Source organism: Lithobates pipiens, unplaced genomic scaffold (genome assembly GCF_037356315.1).
Source record: "Lithobates pipiens isolate NorthernLeopardFrog02 unplaced genomic scaffold, aLitPip1_a1.2 Scaffold_13, whole genome shotgun sequence".
In the NCBI taxonomy this organism is placed as follows: Eukaryota; Metazoa; Chordata; class Amphibia; order Anura; family Ranidae; genus Lithobates; species Lithobates pipiens.
Genome location: NW_027507718.1, coordinates 262804395 through 262823919, shown reverse-complemented (window position 1 = coordinate 262823919; position 19525 = coordinate 262804395). Strand labels below are relative to the sequence as shown.

At 39.3% G+C, this 19525-nt stretch overlaps 1 protein-coding gene across 4 annotated transcripts in view; it reads left to right on the top strand.

Annotated features, from left to right (window-relative positions):
- Positions 1-19525, top strand: part of UNC5C (unc-5 netrin receptor C) — a 517444-nt gene that overhangs the window by 362913 nt on the left and 135006 nt on the right. For 2 of the 4 annotated variants that reach the window (XM_077476580.1, XM_077476578.1), the window contains exon 4: positions 4213-4272. The exons of the other annotated variants lie outside the window; for them this stretch is intronic. In XM_077476580.1, the coding sequence (XP_077332706.1) occupies positions 4213-4272 (60 nt within the window). The remainder of the gene's footprint in view (positions 1-4212; positions 4273-19525) is intronic. 4 annotated transcript variants of the gene reach the window in all.

Below are 19525 nucleotides of genomic sequence, written 5' to 3'. Positions count from 1 at the left end.
AAGAAATATCATCTACACGGTTTAGAAGATATTTGCCGAAAGACAGGCACCGCTGTTTACGGCGCATGCGCCGTAAACAGCGGCACGCAGGCGCACTGAGCGCGCCACTGTCAACTGAGATATGCCGCGCGTGGCGGCTCCCGTGCACATGCGCGGGAGTGATGTAATCGCGGCTTTGCCGAATGACAGGGGCGGAGCAGCGAGACCCACGGAGAAGATGGATGCGCCGGACTACAAGGGACAGCGGTGACTTCGCTGGCTCCTGTGTCAGGTAAGTGACACATAATGGACTAATATGCGATGCATTATGCTTTACCTTTGCAGGGAATGAAAGAGAAAGTAAACTTAACAGGGTTTACTTCCTCTTTAAGCAGAAATAATAGTTATCCCATTTCTGCAAAAAAGCTGCATGATCAATAAAGCTTGGCATTCAGCTTAAAGTGAATGTAAACGATTACCTTGTAAAACAACCTATTCCATTTAAAATAGAAATGAAAGGCAAAAATGTTTGTATAGATATTAAAAAACATTATAAATACCTTTTTTTCCCCTTTTTTTTTATAAGTGATCACATTCTCTCTGTTCTCAGCTGCATAAGAGATATGGGAGGAGAAACAGCAGCACACCAACAGTTTCCCAGTGAAAGGCCGTTCAGGATAGGGGGGAGGGTGTCAGCACAAGTCTGATCACTGGAGGAGAGCAGCATAGCTAGAGAGCTGACCACGATGTGCTCTCCTGCTTAGTGTGGTCAGTTTTTATATGGAAAGCAAGGGGACTATCAGGGATGCTAAGGATTGCACCCCAAGGAAGCAATACAAAGAGAAGAAGACACTTTCTCATACAAGTACATGGTGCAGCAGGCACAACTCAGGAATATGTAATGTTGGGGTAACAAATGCTTTAAAATAAATATTGATAGGAATGTGAAGTGCTTCAGGAACTTGGACCAGATACTCCTATTTGTAAAAGGCGCTACAGAGAATGTGTGTATCATGTTATTAATGGCGCTTTATGCCAGTTTTGGTCAATGAATGCATGCAGATGTGTCCACTGTAAAATAAAGGGATGATAATAGCTTAGAACACATTTCCAATCTTTGTTCCAATTGGAGCCTTTACATTCCAGGTATGATATTACTTTTCTGCTATGCACTATTTCCTTATTTCCTGGCTGGTATGTTTTTTTTTAAATCTTGACTTTAGCGTCTCAGTGTATTGCACTTTTCTATATAAGGGTCTTTTTCTGTCTTCGTTTTAACTAGGATGTGAAATATCATTTGACTGCCGGATTTATTTAGCACGTGCATCATTATTTACTAAAGATAACACATTTTATACTGGCTCAGCAAAACTGTTTATTTCAACAACCTGTCAGATTTCCCCTTAACTATAATGAGTCTTTCAAGTAAAGACCATTATAACAGTGTTGTTAGTAACATTTTTCCAATATTTCTTTTTACAATATGATTGTATTTTAAAGGGAAGTGGAAATTTAGATTTAAATTTACATTTAGTGGATTATACCATTTTTGGGCTCATTAGCACAAGAGGATTATAGGTCATATGCGTGTCTTAGCTACTGCATACATTTCCCCTTAACTATAGTGAGTCTTTCAAGTAAACACCATTATAATAGTGTTGTTAGTAACATTTTCCCAATATTTCTTTTTACAATATGATTGTATTTTAAAGGGAAGTGGAAATTTAGATTTACATTTACATTTAGTGGATTATACCATTTTTGGGCTCATTAGCACAAGAGCATTATAGGTCATATGAGTGTCTTAGCTACTGCATGCATTCTATCTATGAGCATGTATAATAGTTATCTAAAACCAGGAAGGTGAAATTCTATCCAGCACTCTTTAAAACACAGAGGTGCAAGATTTCTGCTTACAGAACCAGTTGTCATAGCTATTGTCAGTTGGTGCCCCTGGAACAACACAAGCATTTGGTTGACAAGAGGTGAGCCCTTACACTGAGTTTGGCAGAGCACCTGAAGTCCTTGTCAAAACGAAATTTCGGTTGACAGCCACCTGGACAAAAGCGCTTCTGAAAATGATTTTGTATGTGCCAAGCTCCCCACGGTGGCAGCAAATTCTAAAGCAAAACTAAAAACAAAAACACTGCAAATGCTTTTATGCTACACGTATATTCTGGCTAGTTTCCTAAACTTTACTGATGGTGGTTAAATGATATAGGCAAACTGTTTTATTACATTACTAATGGGCAGAAGTGGACTGTGCTGTATTTCCAAAAATAATGCCACTACAATAAACTGCGAATCCTGAAGTCCATAAACAATATATAATTACAAATTCCAGCAACGTAAAGGTATTTAAAAATAATATATGTAATAATAAATTAAAGGTAACAGACTTGTGGTATATATGTGTATTTTTTGCAACATATAAATAAAACTCTATTTGTTCTCATTCTCCTATTTTTCAAATATCTACAGTAAACACAAGTTTTAGGGTAAAGACAAAACTGGAATCCCCAGTCCAAACTGAAAACTCCCTCACAGTAATGCCCTGTACACACGGTCAGACTTTCCGATGGAAAATGTGCGATCGGATTGTGTTGTCGGAAAATCCGATCATGTGTGGGCTCCATCTGACATTTTCTGTCGGAATTTCCAACACACAAAGTTTGAGAGCAGGATCTAAAATTTTCCGACAACAAAATCCGATCGTTTAAATTCCGATCGTGTGTAGACAATTTCCGACGGACAAAGTGCCATGCATGCTCAGAATGAATTACGAGACAAAAGCTATTGGCTACTTCCCTCTTTATAGTCCCGTCGTACGTGTTGTACGTCACCTTGTTCTGAACGATAGGATTCTCCAACAACTTTGTGCAACCGTGTGTATGCAAGACAAGATTTGGCCAAAATCTGTCAGAAAAAATCCCACCGTGTGTACAGGGCATAAGGGATTTAAAAAGAAGTGGCAGTTTAAAAAAAAAAAAAAAAGATGCTCACTTAGGTGGATGTAGCATCAATCCGATGCTGCATCTGTCCCCCGTAGGCTCTACACTGAGACCTAAGCAATCAAAGATTGCTGATCACTCAGTTCTCAGGACCGCTCTGAGCACAGAGTAGTGGTGACTAATTTTCTCTGCCCCTGCAGTGCTCACTGGAGTGCCGGTCTGTGGAGAAAGTGGAAGCTGCTGGCTTAAGCTCTCAGTGTTGCTCTGAGAGCCTGAGCCAGCTGCCACTCAGGCAACTCGGCGGATCCCGGCCTTATTGTTGGGATTCCTGTAGAGCCTGGACTAGTTCTGTGATGTCAGTTGAGAGCAGACTTTAACCCACTGTTAGCTCAATCTGGAGTGCCCTCCTGTGATCCACAAGAGCAGCATGGCCAAAAGGGCTTTGGCCATATTTCTACTTTATATCTAAAAGCAATCTAATGCAGGAACTGATCCAGGCTTTGCAGCTTATTTGCCCCCAAGAATACTAGACTGACATATCTTGGCCTTCCACCTGTCCTTTTAGAACACACTGCTGTAATAGCTTCCCCACAATATACTTTAGCAATATAGTGCCCACTCCTTTTTCCTTTCATGCAGCTTTGATAGTCATTAAAAATGTATCACCTGGAGTTTGCCCACACAAGTACCAAAAAATGAGCTCTCAGCATGTGTTCCTAATTTAAACCAAGCACTTCTTGGCTACCAGTGTATAAAATAGAGTGCCTAACCATTAAATGGCACTAGCACTTTTTACATGTTAGCATACCCATCAGCAATATATGTTGACCTATACAATATCATTATTATTGTTATTATAATTATTATTACTATTATTATTGTTGTATTTGGTACCTGTGCTTGAAATATACTTGGGTTGATTGATGAAAGGCTGTTCACTTTGCATGGGGATTTTTCCCAGAATGTGGTAAAGATTCACTTTGCAAAGAATACCACATGCAAGGAAAAAAACAGCATTTGTTGCTTGCGCATGATTGGACGATGGAAGTTGGCACAGTTTCACCTGAATCTAAATTTCCCTCATCGTTCTGTCACTTTGTGTTACAGATGGCATGCGTGCTGTTATATGCACCCTAATAGCAGAACAGAAGTGTAGAGAAGCAATGATATTTACCAGAAAGGGAGGGCTGTTCTAGAAATTGAGGGCTTACCACAATTTTAGGCATCCTCTGCTGACTTTGAAACTTGGGGTGTAGTAACTTGTCATTTATATCCTTTCCAGTCAAAGCCCACAGAGGACGTTTGGGGAGTACTGAGTTCCCAGAAAGGCCCTCCCCTTCAGGTTAGTAGTTCTGGTCCTTTACTTTTCTGTGCCAGTACTGGATTTCACACTTTATCATTCAAGCTGCCCACATCCTAAAATGTTACACAGCACAGTGGTGATGGAGTGATTTCTACTGTACCCCCACTGATTTTAATTTAGTAAACAACCCTTGCTAATGTTTTTGATCAACTGTAGATTGTATTGCTCTTAGTTGTCACTTAGTTGTCACTGCATGCATGATTATTACTATTTTTTTTTTATAGGCAACCATCATTAGATCTCTGCATGTTGGTGCACGTAGACTTAATCTGCACCGTTTTTAATGCTGGTCCTGTCATAATCCACAAATCTCTAAATTATTCTGTTGTGCATGCATAAAGAGTAACTCTACTTTTGTTGAAAAAATAAAAACAATGTGTATAATCAGTGCAATGCTACACCAATTATACATATTGCTCTATATTTATGTCTCTATGAGGGGGATAAAGGTGGTGTGATAGCAGCTACACCAGTATAAATCTATTGGGTTCCTTAGCTCTGTAATGTACTCATTTAGGGATTTGTAAAAACTTTGTTGCAGAGTCCTACCTTTTATTGCCCTGAAAGAAAAGGTGTCTTTCACACAGTGAAAGTGAACGGGAGTACATTTTTTCATTATCAGTGAGCTGAAGCTTTTACAGGATTCTAATGAGGAAAATTGCAGTTACTAAATGCCTTTAGATGTGAATAACCCATTGAGAGAAACCCACCAAAAAAAAAGAAATGTTTGCTGCAGAGGCTACCTAAGATCTGACTTGTATCTTAGCACAGACTTCTCAGAAAATCAGTGAGCCAATCACAAAAGCAGCACATTTCTAGGGGAACATTCCGTATGCCCAAGGTGTACAGAATGCCTCCAGGTTACCACACTGCATTGCATTTTTGAGAAAATGACAACACCGTCGATTGAAAAGGAAAGGTCATTTTTAATAACATTCAATTACAATATGGCATGTGTAGCTATTGTATATGCTTTATTATTTATGAATTATTTTTTGTATGGCGTGGCCATGAGTGAGTCAACAAGAATAAGCATGCATCGGTAGCTCGGAGCAAATCGTATTTTTTGTATTCGAGACCTGGGTCAGTGAGTCAGCCAATTGATCGATATGACAACCAGGCAACTAGCATTTTTAAAAATAGAGATCAGCAATAGCAGCCTACATATTTTTTTTAATACATGTTTTATTCTGGACATGTATAATTGAATTGTGTTTGATCCTGTTTGCTTAGTATTCAGTTTAGCTTTGCCCTAAGTAGTGCCTTAGCTCTGGCCTCTTTAACACCAATCCTTTCTTACCTTATCAGTTCTAAAAAAAAAAAAAAATATATATATATATATATATATATATATATATATATATATATACAAATAAAGAACCACAATCCCTTAAACATTGTCTGTGGCGTGAGCTGACAATTTCTTATGAATTTGTTTTTTTTCCAATAAAATCAGGACCTGGTTTTATTAATCCTATCTGATTTTTTTTCCAGCTGTGCTGCTTACTTCTGGTGACAGCAGGAGTCTGAATGTAAAACTGAATGTAGGCAGGAGTGGCCGATCAATTAGAGGTGCAGGGGCTCTGCCGGGCGCTGGACTCATACATTTCTATGATTTTTTTTTTTTTTTGCAAGTCACATGATTAGAGCTTCAGGCTCTAATTGGCTTGAAAAAGGTTGGCCTTGGAGCGCAATATTAGCTATTGTCTTCCTACTTCTCCTCCCAGCCAATCAGGACAGGAGAACCATCGGGTTGTCCGGGAGGAGAAGCTGAGGAAGCCGCGCAGGGATTGAGTGCCGAGGACCATCACCGTGGAGGGGTGAGTGCGGGGGACCATCACCAGTCATTTGCATGTCCTCATACATTATCATCTAAGTTGTCTGGTAATCTAAATGTGGAAAAAACACAACGAACTTCCTCACAATACTCCCAGGGCATCTCCAACTCTACCATCATCCCTAGGAGAGGATGAGTGCATGCACACCTAGGAGAGGGTTTGTTTGCCGCCCCCTAAAAAAAGTTTAGCACTAGCCGCCACTGAATGTAGGGCAATTTATGGACATGCCTCTTTATCTACAAATTGTTTTCCAATAAACCATTGACAGTATTCTTATGCAGCTGAGCTTATCTTTTTCCTATCTTCAACTGACCATTGTATCTGTCACCAGACCTATGGCTGTAAGCCCTTGTACACACGGTCGGACATTCCAACAACAAAATCCGTTGGATTTTTTCCGACGCATTTTGTCCAAAACTGGTGTTGCATACACATGGTAGGTCAAAGTTGTCGGAAAATCCGATCCTTCAGAACGTGATGACGTTTGTTCGTTGCGACGGGACTACGTTGCGGCTAGAAGCCAATAGCTTTGGTCTTGTAATTTGATCTGAGCATGCGTGGCACTTTGTCTGATCGGAATTCTCTACAAACGATCAGACAAAGTCCGATCAGACCATGTTGTCGGAAAATTTTATATCCAGCTCTCAAACTTTGTTGGTCGAACATTCCGATGGGAAAAGTCAGATGGAGCCCACACACGGTCAGATTATCCGACAACGCGGTCCAATCGGACATTTTCCGTCGGAATTTCCTACCGTGTGTACAAAGGCTAAAACTCTTTCAGGATGTAAGAGTTGGTCAGATGAATGCTGGATGCTGAAAGTTGAAGAGAGGGAAACAAGGTGCTAGAAGCTAGCGGTAGTCTCATAAAGACCTGCACAATTCTAGGAAATAAAAATCTACCCCTCAGGTCCCAATCAAGTTTTTGTTCCCAAGCCAAGACCCCCTCGTGGTTTCATATGTTAAATGTCCCCTTCACATCTGTGACACTACCATCAAGGCTTTTATTATCAATCAGCATCTATTCAAACTCTTGTTACTGTGCAACCCTTATATCCACACAACTGCACTGTTCCCTCTCCTATACCAACATCACTGTGTCCTGTGTACATAGTGACTGCAAAAAAATAGCATAAAGTTAATTTCTCCCTATTAGTTATTCATCCTGTGATCATGTAATTTTGCATGCTGTATAAATGCTAAAAGTTCAGTTTTTCCCTTTTCTTCCCTCTGATTACCACCCTACATCTAACAACTGCTGAAGAACCATTACACCTTGTGCTTGCACATTGAGATTCATCTGCAGCTTCTAACTGCCTCCAAAGTGCTTCAATTTTGCATGAGCAGTAATCTAGAGACTGGGAAGCATTACTGAGTGCTGACAGCCCAGATCATTAGAGAGAGCATGTAAATCCTCTGAACCAGAAATAAAGAGTGCACAGATTTTCTTCGTGAGACGGCTACCACAGTTTTTATGCAAAGCTCAAACCTCTGGCAGCTATTATCCAGCCTATTATTTTTTATTTTCTCCTGTGCGTTTTTGTATGAAAGTCACACCTGCCAAAGTGTGAAAAGTACTTTAATTTAAGCCTTTTAAATGAATGTCAATTCTGGTGGTTATGACATAGCGATAATAAAAACTAGTTCATGGGGTATGTGAACCATTTAAAAACATAGCTCTGGTTCACTTCTAAGGTAGAGATGTCTAACTGGATTTAATTGGTAAGACCAAGTATTTGCTGAACAGATAATGGCTTGTATGTTGTGGTGCAAATGACTAGGTGACAAATGACAAGATCATTTTTCCTGCAGTCTAAGATTTGAAAAACCTGAATGACAATCATAACCTTATAAAGATAAAAAGGACTGCAAATGGTAAGAAAATTAGAAACATTGATCACTTCTGAGAAATGTTATCAATACAAGCAGCTATTCAGAGAGCAGCATAAAAAAAATATATACAGTATCTATTATTCTTTAAACAACCGGAAACTTTTATTTATCGCCTTGAAATCATGGGAGTTGTATAACCCAATCATTAACACATCTATAAACTGTTTATGTTCTTTCAGTCATCCCATTATTAGATTAACTAGTTACGGACCGCCCGCCACAGTTTTATTGTGGGAAGTTGGTTCCCCTGTGCGAATTGACATCATTGTACATTTGGCGCGTACATAGTGATTTGTGGGCTCCCATTCATGAGCTGGGGAGCCAACCAGCGGGTCCAGTGGACATGATGTCCACCTGCCACCCGTGATCAGTCTGGAGACAGGCAGAACCGGAATCTGTCAGTGTAAACAAACAGATCCCCATTCCGTCAGGGGAGAAAAGAGAGATTGTTTGTTCCTAGTGATTAAGAACAGCGATCTCTCTCTTCCTCCAGTCAGCCCAGCCCCCATATAGTTAGCAACACATCCCAGGGAACACATTTAACTCCACGATCGCCCCCCTAGTGTTAAGCCCTTCCCTGCCAGTGACATTTATACAGTAATCAGTGGCTATTTTTAGCTCTGATCGCTGTATAAATGTCAGTGGTCCCAAAAAAGTGTCCCAGTCCTGCTAAACATCGCAGATCACTGCCATTACTAGTAAAAAAAATAAAAATAATAATAAACATGCCATTAATATATCCTCTATTTTATAGATGCCATAACTTTTGCGCAAACCCATCAATATACACTTATTGCATTTACCAAAAGTATGTAGAAGAATACATATTGGCCTAAACTGATGAAGCTTTTTTTTTCTTTTTGTAATATTTATTATAGCAAAAAGTAAAACATACTGTTTTTTTTTTTTTCAAAATTGTTGCTCTTTTTTTGTTTATAGTGCAAAAATAAAAACCCACAGAGGTGATCAAATACCACCAAAAGAAATCTCTCTCTTTCTTTGTGGGAAGAAAATTATAAAAATTTAGTTTGGGTACAGTGTGGCATGACCACGCAATTGTTATTCAAAGTGTGACAGCTCTGAAAGCTGAAAATTGTCCTAGGCAGGAAGTAGGGAAAGTGCCTGGCTTTGAAGTGGTTAAGGACTTTTCGGTACCTACACACAAAATATTACTATATATAAATATAATTATAAAAAAAGTATTTTTACAATATTTTGTGTGTAAGTATCTACAATGTCCTTAGTTTCAGCCAATTGTACACTATTCTATACATGGGATGTGGCACCCAGCAAGATCAGACATATATAATTAACTAGCATGAAGACAAGACACAGTGAGGGGGATTTACTATGACAGGAGCAGACTGAATTGGAGCACCTGTGCATAGCAACCAATTAGATACTAGCTTTCATTTTCAAAGCTTAACAGAACAAGATGAAGATAGAAGCTTATTGGATACTTTGTACAGCTTCTTCAGATTCGGTCTGTCACAATTTTAGTAAGTCCATCACAGTATTTGAATGAAGAGCATGGTAGCATTTTAGATGTTCCTCAGAAGAAGAAACAGACAACATCATAAAAATGTGGGCTTGGAACAGATGATTAAAGTTAAAGTCAGGTCAAAGCAAAAGGCAATAGTTTGATAGAGCCATACATTCTAAGATTGAGACAGGTGTAGCACATTCAGAGTCACGTGTCAGAAGATTTATCGATCTAATGAACAAACAGGGGTCAGGTCAGGTTAACAAGCTAGCAGAATGTGGGTACATCTAACTCTAGGTTCTAAGCCATAGTCAAGATCAAGGACAAGCTAAGCTGATCAACAGCAAGCTAGAAGGAAATCTTTCAGATTGTTGATGTTGATCATGTAGCTATATCTGAAGCCCTAGATGCCATATACCGCTGGTCTACTTCCTGGCATACAAGTTTACAGGCAATGTAGATAACCCCATTTGTCCATTTGGGGTGTTTACTATTAAGTTACCCCCTTCTGCCTTTGGGAAAGGTGGATGCTAGAATGCTAGCCCACATTCTGAATTTTTCTAAGGAGGACGGTGTCCGGCGATACCACGCCACTCATTGCTCCATCATGGTGCTGGAATTATTATGATATTGCTTAAGCGCTTTCATTACATGTGCGTTTGAAAATAAATACTACTATACTACCAATTCCTGCTCTCTACCCCTGATGAAGGTTCTGTAACAACAGCAACTGGAAACGCGTTGGGTATGGGATATCTAGGAGACTACCTACTGTATTTGTATAGATGTTGGTTTATTGTAGCAATTTGTGGTTGTATTTGTATATTACAGACATTGTATGTTTACATGTCTCTTTTTATTACTTTGTTTATTATTAATAAAATTATGTTTTAACTGCATTTTTGGTGTCGGTGGTCTCTTAAAGTCCCATCCAAGGGGGATTTTTTTTTGTAACTCTGAAAACATGTGGTGTGGCTGTCTCAAGATGCACAATAAGGAGGCACCTGAAGAAAGATAGGCTGCATAGTGGAGTCGCCAGAAGAAAGCCATTTCTATGCAAATGCCACAAAGTATCCCGCTTACAATATGCCAAACAGCACAGAGACAAGCCTCAAACCTTCTGGCATAATGTCATTTGGAGTGATGAGGCCAAAATTTAGCTTTTTGGCCACAACCATAAATGATACATTTGGAGAGGAATCAACAAGGCCTATGATAAAAGGTACACCATTCCTACTGTGAAACTACAAAGGCACAGGAAATTTGGTTAAAATTGACAGCAAGATGAATGCAGCATGGTATCAAAAAATACTGGAGGAACATTTGCATTAATCAACGAGGAAGCTGCGCATGGGACATACATAGACATTCCAACACTACAATGAGCCAATAACACAAGGCCAAGTTGACCTGCCATTGGCTACAGCAGAATAAAGTGAAGGTTCTGGAGTGGCCATCTCAGTCTCCTGACCTCAATATCATTGATCCACACTGGGGAGATCTCAGTCATGCAGTTCATGCAAGACAGCCCAAGAATTTACAGGAACTGATTGACAGCAGCATGAACCAATTTAGACAGAATCCAATTAACCTACCAGCATGTCTTTGGAGTTTGGGGGGCAAACCGGAGCACCCAGAGGAAACCCATGCAGGCACAGAGAGAAAATGCAAACCAGGCAGGTAGTGTCATGGTTGGGATTTGAACCAGTGACCCACTACACCACTGTGCTGCTCTGACATGTCACCATGTTGATCATAAGTAAGTTTTTGGTATAGTTGTTTATGCACCGAACCATATGCCTGCAAAATCTGTAACTTTATTCCCTTAGTGATGGAGGGTAAAACAAATCTCAAAGTGGTTTTAAAGCTCAGGCATGAAGTATGAACAAAGCATATCCCTCTATAGTGTGTACTTGGCTCAAATAAGAGCACTAACTGTCACTTTTGTCTGCTGCTTTCTCTGATATCAACATGAATCACTTCGGGCAAGTTTTCTTGACAACCTATGGCATGTATGTGAGCCACTCAGGCTGCTAGAAAATGTAGTCCTGTGGCTGCTGCTGTGAGTACTGGCTGGGAAGGAGTCCACCCATGCTCCAGACACTGACAGATAAGACCAGAAGATCCCGGGAGCCTCACCTCAGAACAAGACCTGCTGTGTTTAGACAAATGGCAGCCTCAGCCTGGACCCCCACCAGGCCATGCCCCCAACATGTTTCACTCCACCCACTGGAGCTTACTCGTGGGCCCCATGAGTCCCATTCATTCCTATGAGTAAACCATACTCTAGGGGACCCCTGGAGACTTTCATTATTTCAGATTACTCAGCAAACCATAGTTTGGATGCTGCTGGTCTAAGCAGAGAGGTATGATGCCAAAAAAATCGGAAAATTAATCAGGGGTTTAATCACTCATACTAGGCCCACTTTATGATTACTGAATTTAAATGAGCTTTGCTTTGGTACAAGCATTTCACATCAAGAGTATAGAATGTCTGGCCCTATTGTAGGTACAGTTTTCTTCAGGTTTCTCCACTGATTTAAAAGACACATGAACTCTTTATTTTTAATAGCTCTCTGAGAATTGCTGGTGTCTTGCCTGCCATGGTGTTTTCTAGGATTAATGGGCTGTAGTTGCAATGCTTCTTTATTCGGTCATAATAAGCTTTTTTTGAAGCCTTTAACCATATTCTTTTATTATAATGGTTCATGAGGGATGACTAGAGACTTAAATAATAACATAAAATGCCAAAGCTCTATATACAGGGGAATCCACTCAGCTGTATTTTGGTCAGTACTAGATAAAATAGTTTTTTTTTAGATGGTACTGTATTTATTTAATAAAAACAAACCCAAATGACAAAAAAATAAAAATAAAAAGATGGGCCTCTGTAGAGCCAATTTAGAAGTTGTCAACTGACCCAAGCATAATGGTTCCAGTTTGTTTGTGCCTCATCTGCTATTTACACTCCCTGAGTTATTGATCTTAAGTTAACAGAACTTTCCGTATAAATAAGAAACCAATACTAGCAATAACTGCTGAAATACCCTCAGTAGAAAATAATTAAAAACTCAAGCTTTTCCAAGAACCTTGAAAACTTGAAAATGTTTAATATTTCTTGTTTTACATATAATGACCTTTATGTTTATGCAGTGATATTACCAGCAACTCAGCAGATGGTATCTCCTTCTCAAGTGTTTAGAAAAAATGTTCTTGCTTAACCTTGGGTATGCTTTTTGTCATATTCATTGGTGCTCAATAGCTAAACTCATGTGCACTTTGCTTGAATTGGCAGTTATGTCTCTCCTTTTTTTCTCTGTTTATGGAATATTATGTAGCCTTGAATGGTAGATGTAGATTTTTATACTATAAGATAAATAGAAATAAGGTGTATAGAAAGTACAAGTCAGAAGAAAAAAATACAAACATGCAATTGTTTCTAGATGCAAAGTATAATTAATATGCAATATTTCACATCTAACCCAATACTGAAAAACATATTACAAAAAAAACTATTTAGTTTGAAATATAATTAATAGAAAGTATGTACAGAATCACATCATTCCCTGTATGTTTTGTAGTCTATGTTAACCACTTCCTTACTGCACAAATTCCAGAACTCCTCTCGTACATGTAAAAATCATCATTACTCAGAACCCCCAAACATTATATATTTTTTTTTAGCAGAGACCCTAGGGTGGTGATGGCGAACCTTGGCACCCCAGATGTTTTGGAACTACATTTCCCATAATGCTCCATTACACTGCAGAGTGGATGAGCATCATGGGAAATGTAGTTCCAAAACATGTGGGGTGCCAAGGTTCGCCATCACTGCCCTAGGGAATAAAATTGCGGCCATTGCAACTTTTTATGTTGCACTGTACTTGCGCAGCAATTTTTCAAACGCAATTTTTGTATAATATGAAATATAATGTTACACCAAGTAAATAGATACCTCACATGTCACACTTTAAAATTGTGCACGCTCGTGGTATGGGGCCAAACTTGGGTACTTAAAAATATCCATAGGCAATGCTTTAAAAAATCGTATTTACATGTTTAGAGTTACAGAGTAGGTCTTGGGCTACAATTATTACTAGAATTATACCTCACAGTTGTGGTTTGAGCATTGTTTGCATATGAGGGTGTGACCTACACACGGGGGCGCTTTAATTTTGAATTTTTTTTATTGTTTATTTTTTTTATTTTATTTTTTACACTTTCCCTTTAAAAAACATTTTTTTGCTCATTTTTGTTCCTATTATAAGTAATGTAAACATCACTTGTAATAGTAATGGTGCGCGACAGGTCCTCTTTATGGAGAGATGTGGGGTTTATAGGACCCCACATCTCTCCTCTAGGTTGGAGAGCCTAAGCTGAATAAAAAAAAAAAGAACGATCCCAGGCTGCCGAGTCCCTGGCATTGTTTACTTCTTCCGGTCCGGACATCACGTCATAACGTCACCCCTGGGCCTCAGAGAGTAATAGAGATTGCTGGGACCATCTGTTCCTCGGATTTCTCTATGACTTTCTTTGGGCGGTGGCTGATTCCTTCTCTGGATTGCTTATTGCGCGGGCAAGCCAGGAGAAGCACCGGAGGGCAGGGGGAGGGGGATGTCCCTTCCTGCCGCCTGGAAGAATGATCAAGTGGCTGAACAGCTGCTATGATGGTTCTTATGATGTAGAGATTCGTCGACTGTAAAAGGAGATATCTGAATGATGCCTGTAGCTGCAGTATGAACGTGGTTTTACACATATTAAAGGCATTCATTTTAGGTCTGGATAATGATTTATAAACTATAATACCAAAAGTATTGCACTTTAATGGCATCCCAGGCTTAGTCCGTATGGTTCAATATTGAGTTGGCTCACCCTTTGCAGCTGTAACAGCTTCAACTCTTCTGGGAAGGCTGTCCACAAGGTTTAGGGGTGTGTCTATGGAAATGTTTGACCATTCTTCCAGAAGCACATTTGTTAGATCAAACACTGATGTTGGACAAGAAGGCCTGGCTCACAGTTACTACTCTAAATCATCCCAAAGGTGTTCTTTGTTGAGGTCAGGACAGTCAAGTTCCTGGCATGGATGAGTGAGTTTGGAGTGGAGGAACTTGACTGGCATGCGCAGTCCTGACCTCAACCTGATAGAACATCTTTTTGGATGAATTGAAGCGGAGACTGCAAGCAAGGCTTCACATCCAACATCAGCCCTGACCTCACAAATGTACTTCTAGGAGAATGGTTAAACATTCCCAAAGACACACTCCTAAATCTTGTGGACAGCCTTCCCAGAAGAGTTAAAGCTGTTATAGCTGCAAAGGGTGGGCCAACTTAACATTGAACCCTACGGACTAAGACGCTATTAAAGTTAATGTACCTGTAAAGGTAGGTGGCCCAATACTTTTGGTAATATAGTGTATTTGTTTTAATTTTTTAAGGAGCACTGCTTAAATCACTCTTCACATGTATAAAACATGGCAGAAATGTGGATTGTACTCCTCTGTCTTCAGCAGTCCATCTAAGGCTGACAGAGCGCAAATGAATAGGAAAAAAGTCCTAGCTGTGCTCTAGTCACTGAGCTCTTCTGCTGCACTTAGCAGCAGAGTGAACTCTATGGGGCACTACAGGCTCCACACTGTTGCCCACATTGTATGAATGGGCCATAACAGGCAGCCCACAGTTTTTAAAACCCTGTGGAGTATAATTAAAGTGTATATCAAATTAAACCATTCCCCTATTAAGTCTCAGTTACATGTTGTAGCCTAGTACTCATTTTACTACAGATGTAGAGAGAAACAACAGGTGCAAGGGCCACCATAGTGTAGTATTAAAAAACAAAAACTTCATTAAAACATAGTAAGTTGCACTCAAGAGTGTAAGTAGGAGACAGGCAGAAGTGACAAGATTCACCACACTGGAATTCTACATCTGACCCGGAGGGAAGCCTAAGCACCTGAGGCTCTGTATTGTCAAGTTACTCTTCCACTATTTATGAGTGGGTAGCCATAGCCACTCATGCTGATCAGGAGGCAGATATGCCTGGAAATGCGTTCATTGACTTGCATGCTCCTTGGGTGACATTGGCACCAGGAGTGTCATTGCAGCCACTTTCGGATCTGATTGATGAGTCCCACCTTCTATAAAGTGGCATACTGCAACTTTGAAATCAAATATTAACCATTTGGTTTTACCATTTTGTTTTCACCTAACAATTCAGGGGCTTCTTTGTGAAGGGCTGTGGTTCCAGTGGATTTCTACTAGGCCATTATTTGTGTCAGATAAGTTTTTGGTTTTTGGGACAGTTTTTACTGGACTCCTAGTCTGGAAAACCTGGGGCTGGGGTCCCAATTGCATGGTCAATGCAGGTATATTGCTTCTTTGACATTATATATTATCCATTTGGTTTTATCAGTTTATGATCACCTGACCACTCAAGGACTTGTGGTCTCATTTTACTACGAATTGCTATCCCCACTGACTTTGGTATTTAAGATTCATCCAAAAATAAAAAGAGTGGTTGCAAGCTGTGATTCCTTTACTGACTGTGTCTTCCACCTCTCAGCACCTCCTGTAGTTCAGAAGGCTGGTCCTGTGAGATGTATGACACAGCAAGTACGGTACATATTCACAGGGTATAGTGAATATGTTTCATTCAATTCATGGAAGTAAATGTGTGGGATTCTTCAAAAAGTATTTTTAAAAAATCAAAAACATTCATAATATTAGTAGTGGGCTAGAAATATTTGAAATTCCATGTGGAAAAGAAGATATGATTTTAAAAGTTGACCACAGATGCATTTTATTTTTGCTGCTGGCAACAACTTGCATTGGGACAGTGTTTTAAACAAAAGCGCATGCAAAAAACTGTGGTTTTTCAACATGTTGGAATATTCATTCATAAAGATGTGTCAGGCCTAAAAAAATGGTTAGAGGCCTGAAGGGAAAATGCAGCTGCGTAACTGAAAAAATATATTTTCCATTAGTAAACTAGAAAGTGTGGTAGAATTTGGAGCCAAATTGTGATTGGGGTTATTGAATTTTGCAACGTAAGTGAGACATCATTTTTACCCTTTGGGTCATAATATTACTAAAGACAGACTGTAAAAGTACTATTGAGCTTACCTGTACCATACCCAAATAATCCAATTGTCTCCGTTGGATGTCTGCATTTTCCGGCAGTAGCAGGGACACACTAGTGATGTAGTGGCCTTTGGGTTGAAACAAAGATGCAGGCTTCTGACACATTTGGATGTGTTGAATGCTAAGAAGTGAAGATGGTATTAAAAAGTTTCTTTATTAAACAAAAAAAAAAAAATGTATTACAGTTTTAACACGCTGTCTTTTTTCAGTGTAATTACTTTAAGATTTGAAAACAAAGTAGACAGTATACAAAAAAACTTAGATACACAGCTACCCTGGATGATATTCTGTGTGCAAGATCTATGTATAGGTGGTGATCAGCAGCTCCACCTAATTTAAAAGTTTTGTCTTTATTTGTAATCTAAGAAAAATATTGTTGACCAGAAAGGATTAACCCTAAATCGGATTGTAACATGCACAAATTAATTTGACGGTTAAATACCCATAAATGACATATTAAATCTAGGCAGCTAATATATTGTGAAGTTCAAGCCATACACACACAGTGCTATTCAGATACCATGTTTTATTTACCAAGGCTAAGAATTATGTTCATAGCTTTTGAATGTCTTTTTTACAATATAAAAGAACCAACTTAAACTGGGGTGAATGCAGTTAGCCCACGCTCTATTTTCTTTATTGCAGTAACTAAGAGTAGGATTAATTTACATATACATATATATATATATATATATATATATATATATATATATATATATATATATATATATATATATATATATATATATATATATATATATATATATATATATATATATATATATATATATATAAAACTACAATGTAAAGTAGTGAGTGTACAGCTTGTATAACAGTAGAAATTTTCTGTCGCCTCAAAATAACTCAACACACAGCCATTAATGTCTATACCGTTCACAACAAAAGTGAGTACACCCCTAAGTGAAAATGTCCAAATTGGACCCATTTAGCCATTTTCCCTCCCCGGTGTCATGTGACTCGTTAGTGTTGCAAGGTCTCAGGTGTGAATGGGGAGTATGTGTGTTAAATTTGGTGTTATTGCTCTCACTCTCTCATACTGGTCACTGGAAGTTCAACATGGCTTCTCATGGCAAAGAACTCTCTGAGGATCTGAAAAAAAGAATTGTTGCCCTACATAAAGATGACATAGGCTATAAGAAGATTTCCAGAACTCTGAAACTGAGCTGCAGCCCAGTGGCCAAGACCATACAGCAGTTTAACAGGACAGGTTCTGCTCAGAACAGGCCTCGCCATGGTTGACCAAAGAAGTTGAGTGCATGTGCTCAGAGGTTGTCTTTGGGAAATAGACATATGAGTGCTGCCAGCATTGCTGCAGAGGTTAAAGGGGTGGGGGTCAGCCTCTCAGAAGGAAGCCTCTTCTAAAGATGATGCGCAAGAAAGCGCACAAACAGTTTGCTGATGACAAGCAGACTAGGGATATGAATTACAGGAACCATGTCCTGTGGTCTGATGAGACCAAGATAAACATATTTGGTTCAGATGGTGTCAATTGTGTGTGGTGGCAACCATGTGAGTAGTACAAAGACAAGTGTGTCCTGCTTACAGTCAAGCATAGTGGTGGGAATGTCATGATCTGGGGCTGCATGAGTGCTGCCAGCACTGGGGATCTACAGTTGATTGAGGGAACCATAAATGAGAACATGTACTGTGACATACTGAAGCAGATCATGATCCCCTTCCTTCAGAGACTAGGCCACAGGGCAGTATTCCAACATGATAATGACCCCAAACACACCTCCAAGATGACTTCTGCCTTGCTAAAGAAGCTAAGGGTAAAGGTGATGGACTGGCCAAGCATGTCTCCAGACCTAAACCCCATTGAGCATCTGTGGGGCATCCTCAAACAGAAGTTGGAGGAGCGCAAGGTCTCTGACATCCACCAGGTCTGTGATGTCATCTTGGAGGAGTGGAAGAGGACTCCAGTGGCAACCTGTGAAGCTCTGGTGAACTCCATGCCCAAGAGGGTTAAGGCAGTGCTGGAAAATAATGGCGGCCACACAAAATATTGACACTTTGGGCCCAATTTGAAATTTTTCACTTAGGGGTGTACTCACTTTTGTTGCCAGCGGTTTAGACATAAATGGCTGTGTGTTGAGTTATTTTGAGGGGGCAGCAAATTTACACTGTTATGCCCCCATACACACAGTCAGACTTTCCGACGGAAAATGTGCGATCGGAGCTTGCTGTCAGAATTTCCAACCAACTTAGTGTGACCGTGTGTATGCAAGACAAGTTTGAGCCAACATCCGTCCGAAAAAAAACATGGATTTTGTTGTCGGAATGTCCGATCGTGTGTATGCGGCATTATACAAGCTGTACACTCACTACTTTACATTGTAGCAAAGTGTAATTCATTTCTTCAGAGTTGTCACATGAAAAGATATAATAAAATATTTACAAAAATGTGAGGGGTGTACTTACTTTTGTGAGATACTGTATATATGTATATATATATATATATATATGTATATATATATATATATATATATATATATATATATATATATATATATATATATATAAATTTTATATTTTTTTATTTATTTTTTTAGCACTAAGAAATTAAATAGAGTTGGCATAAAAGCACAAACATATTGAGCACAAGCTCTACTTTCTTTTTTCTGCTGGTGACACTTTTCAAGTTTTTCAGTTTTACGTAAATGTCTGATGCAAGGTGACTGTGCATTCGACTGCTGCTAATGTAGCTCTGATATTTAAGTACCTCAACTCCCAAACCACCAAACTGCTTTGAACTTGCTTGTTACCCTCATTATTAAAACATTCCCATAGCATGCTGGAGAGGCTTGTTTCTCATGCTTGCTGTTAGAGAGGTTGGCAGGTTAAACACACATGCACTTTG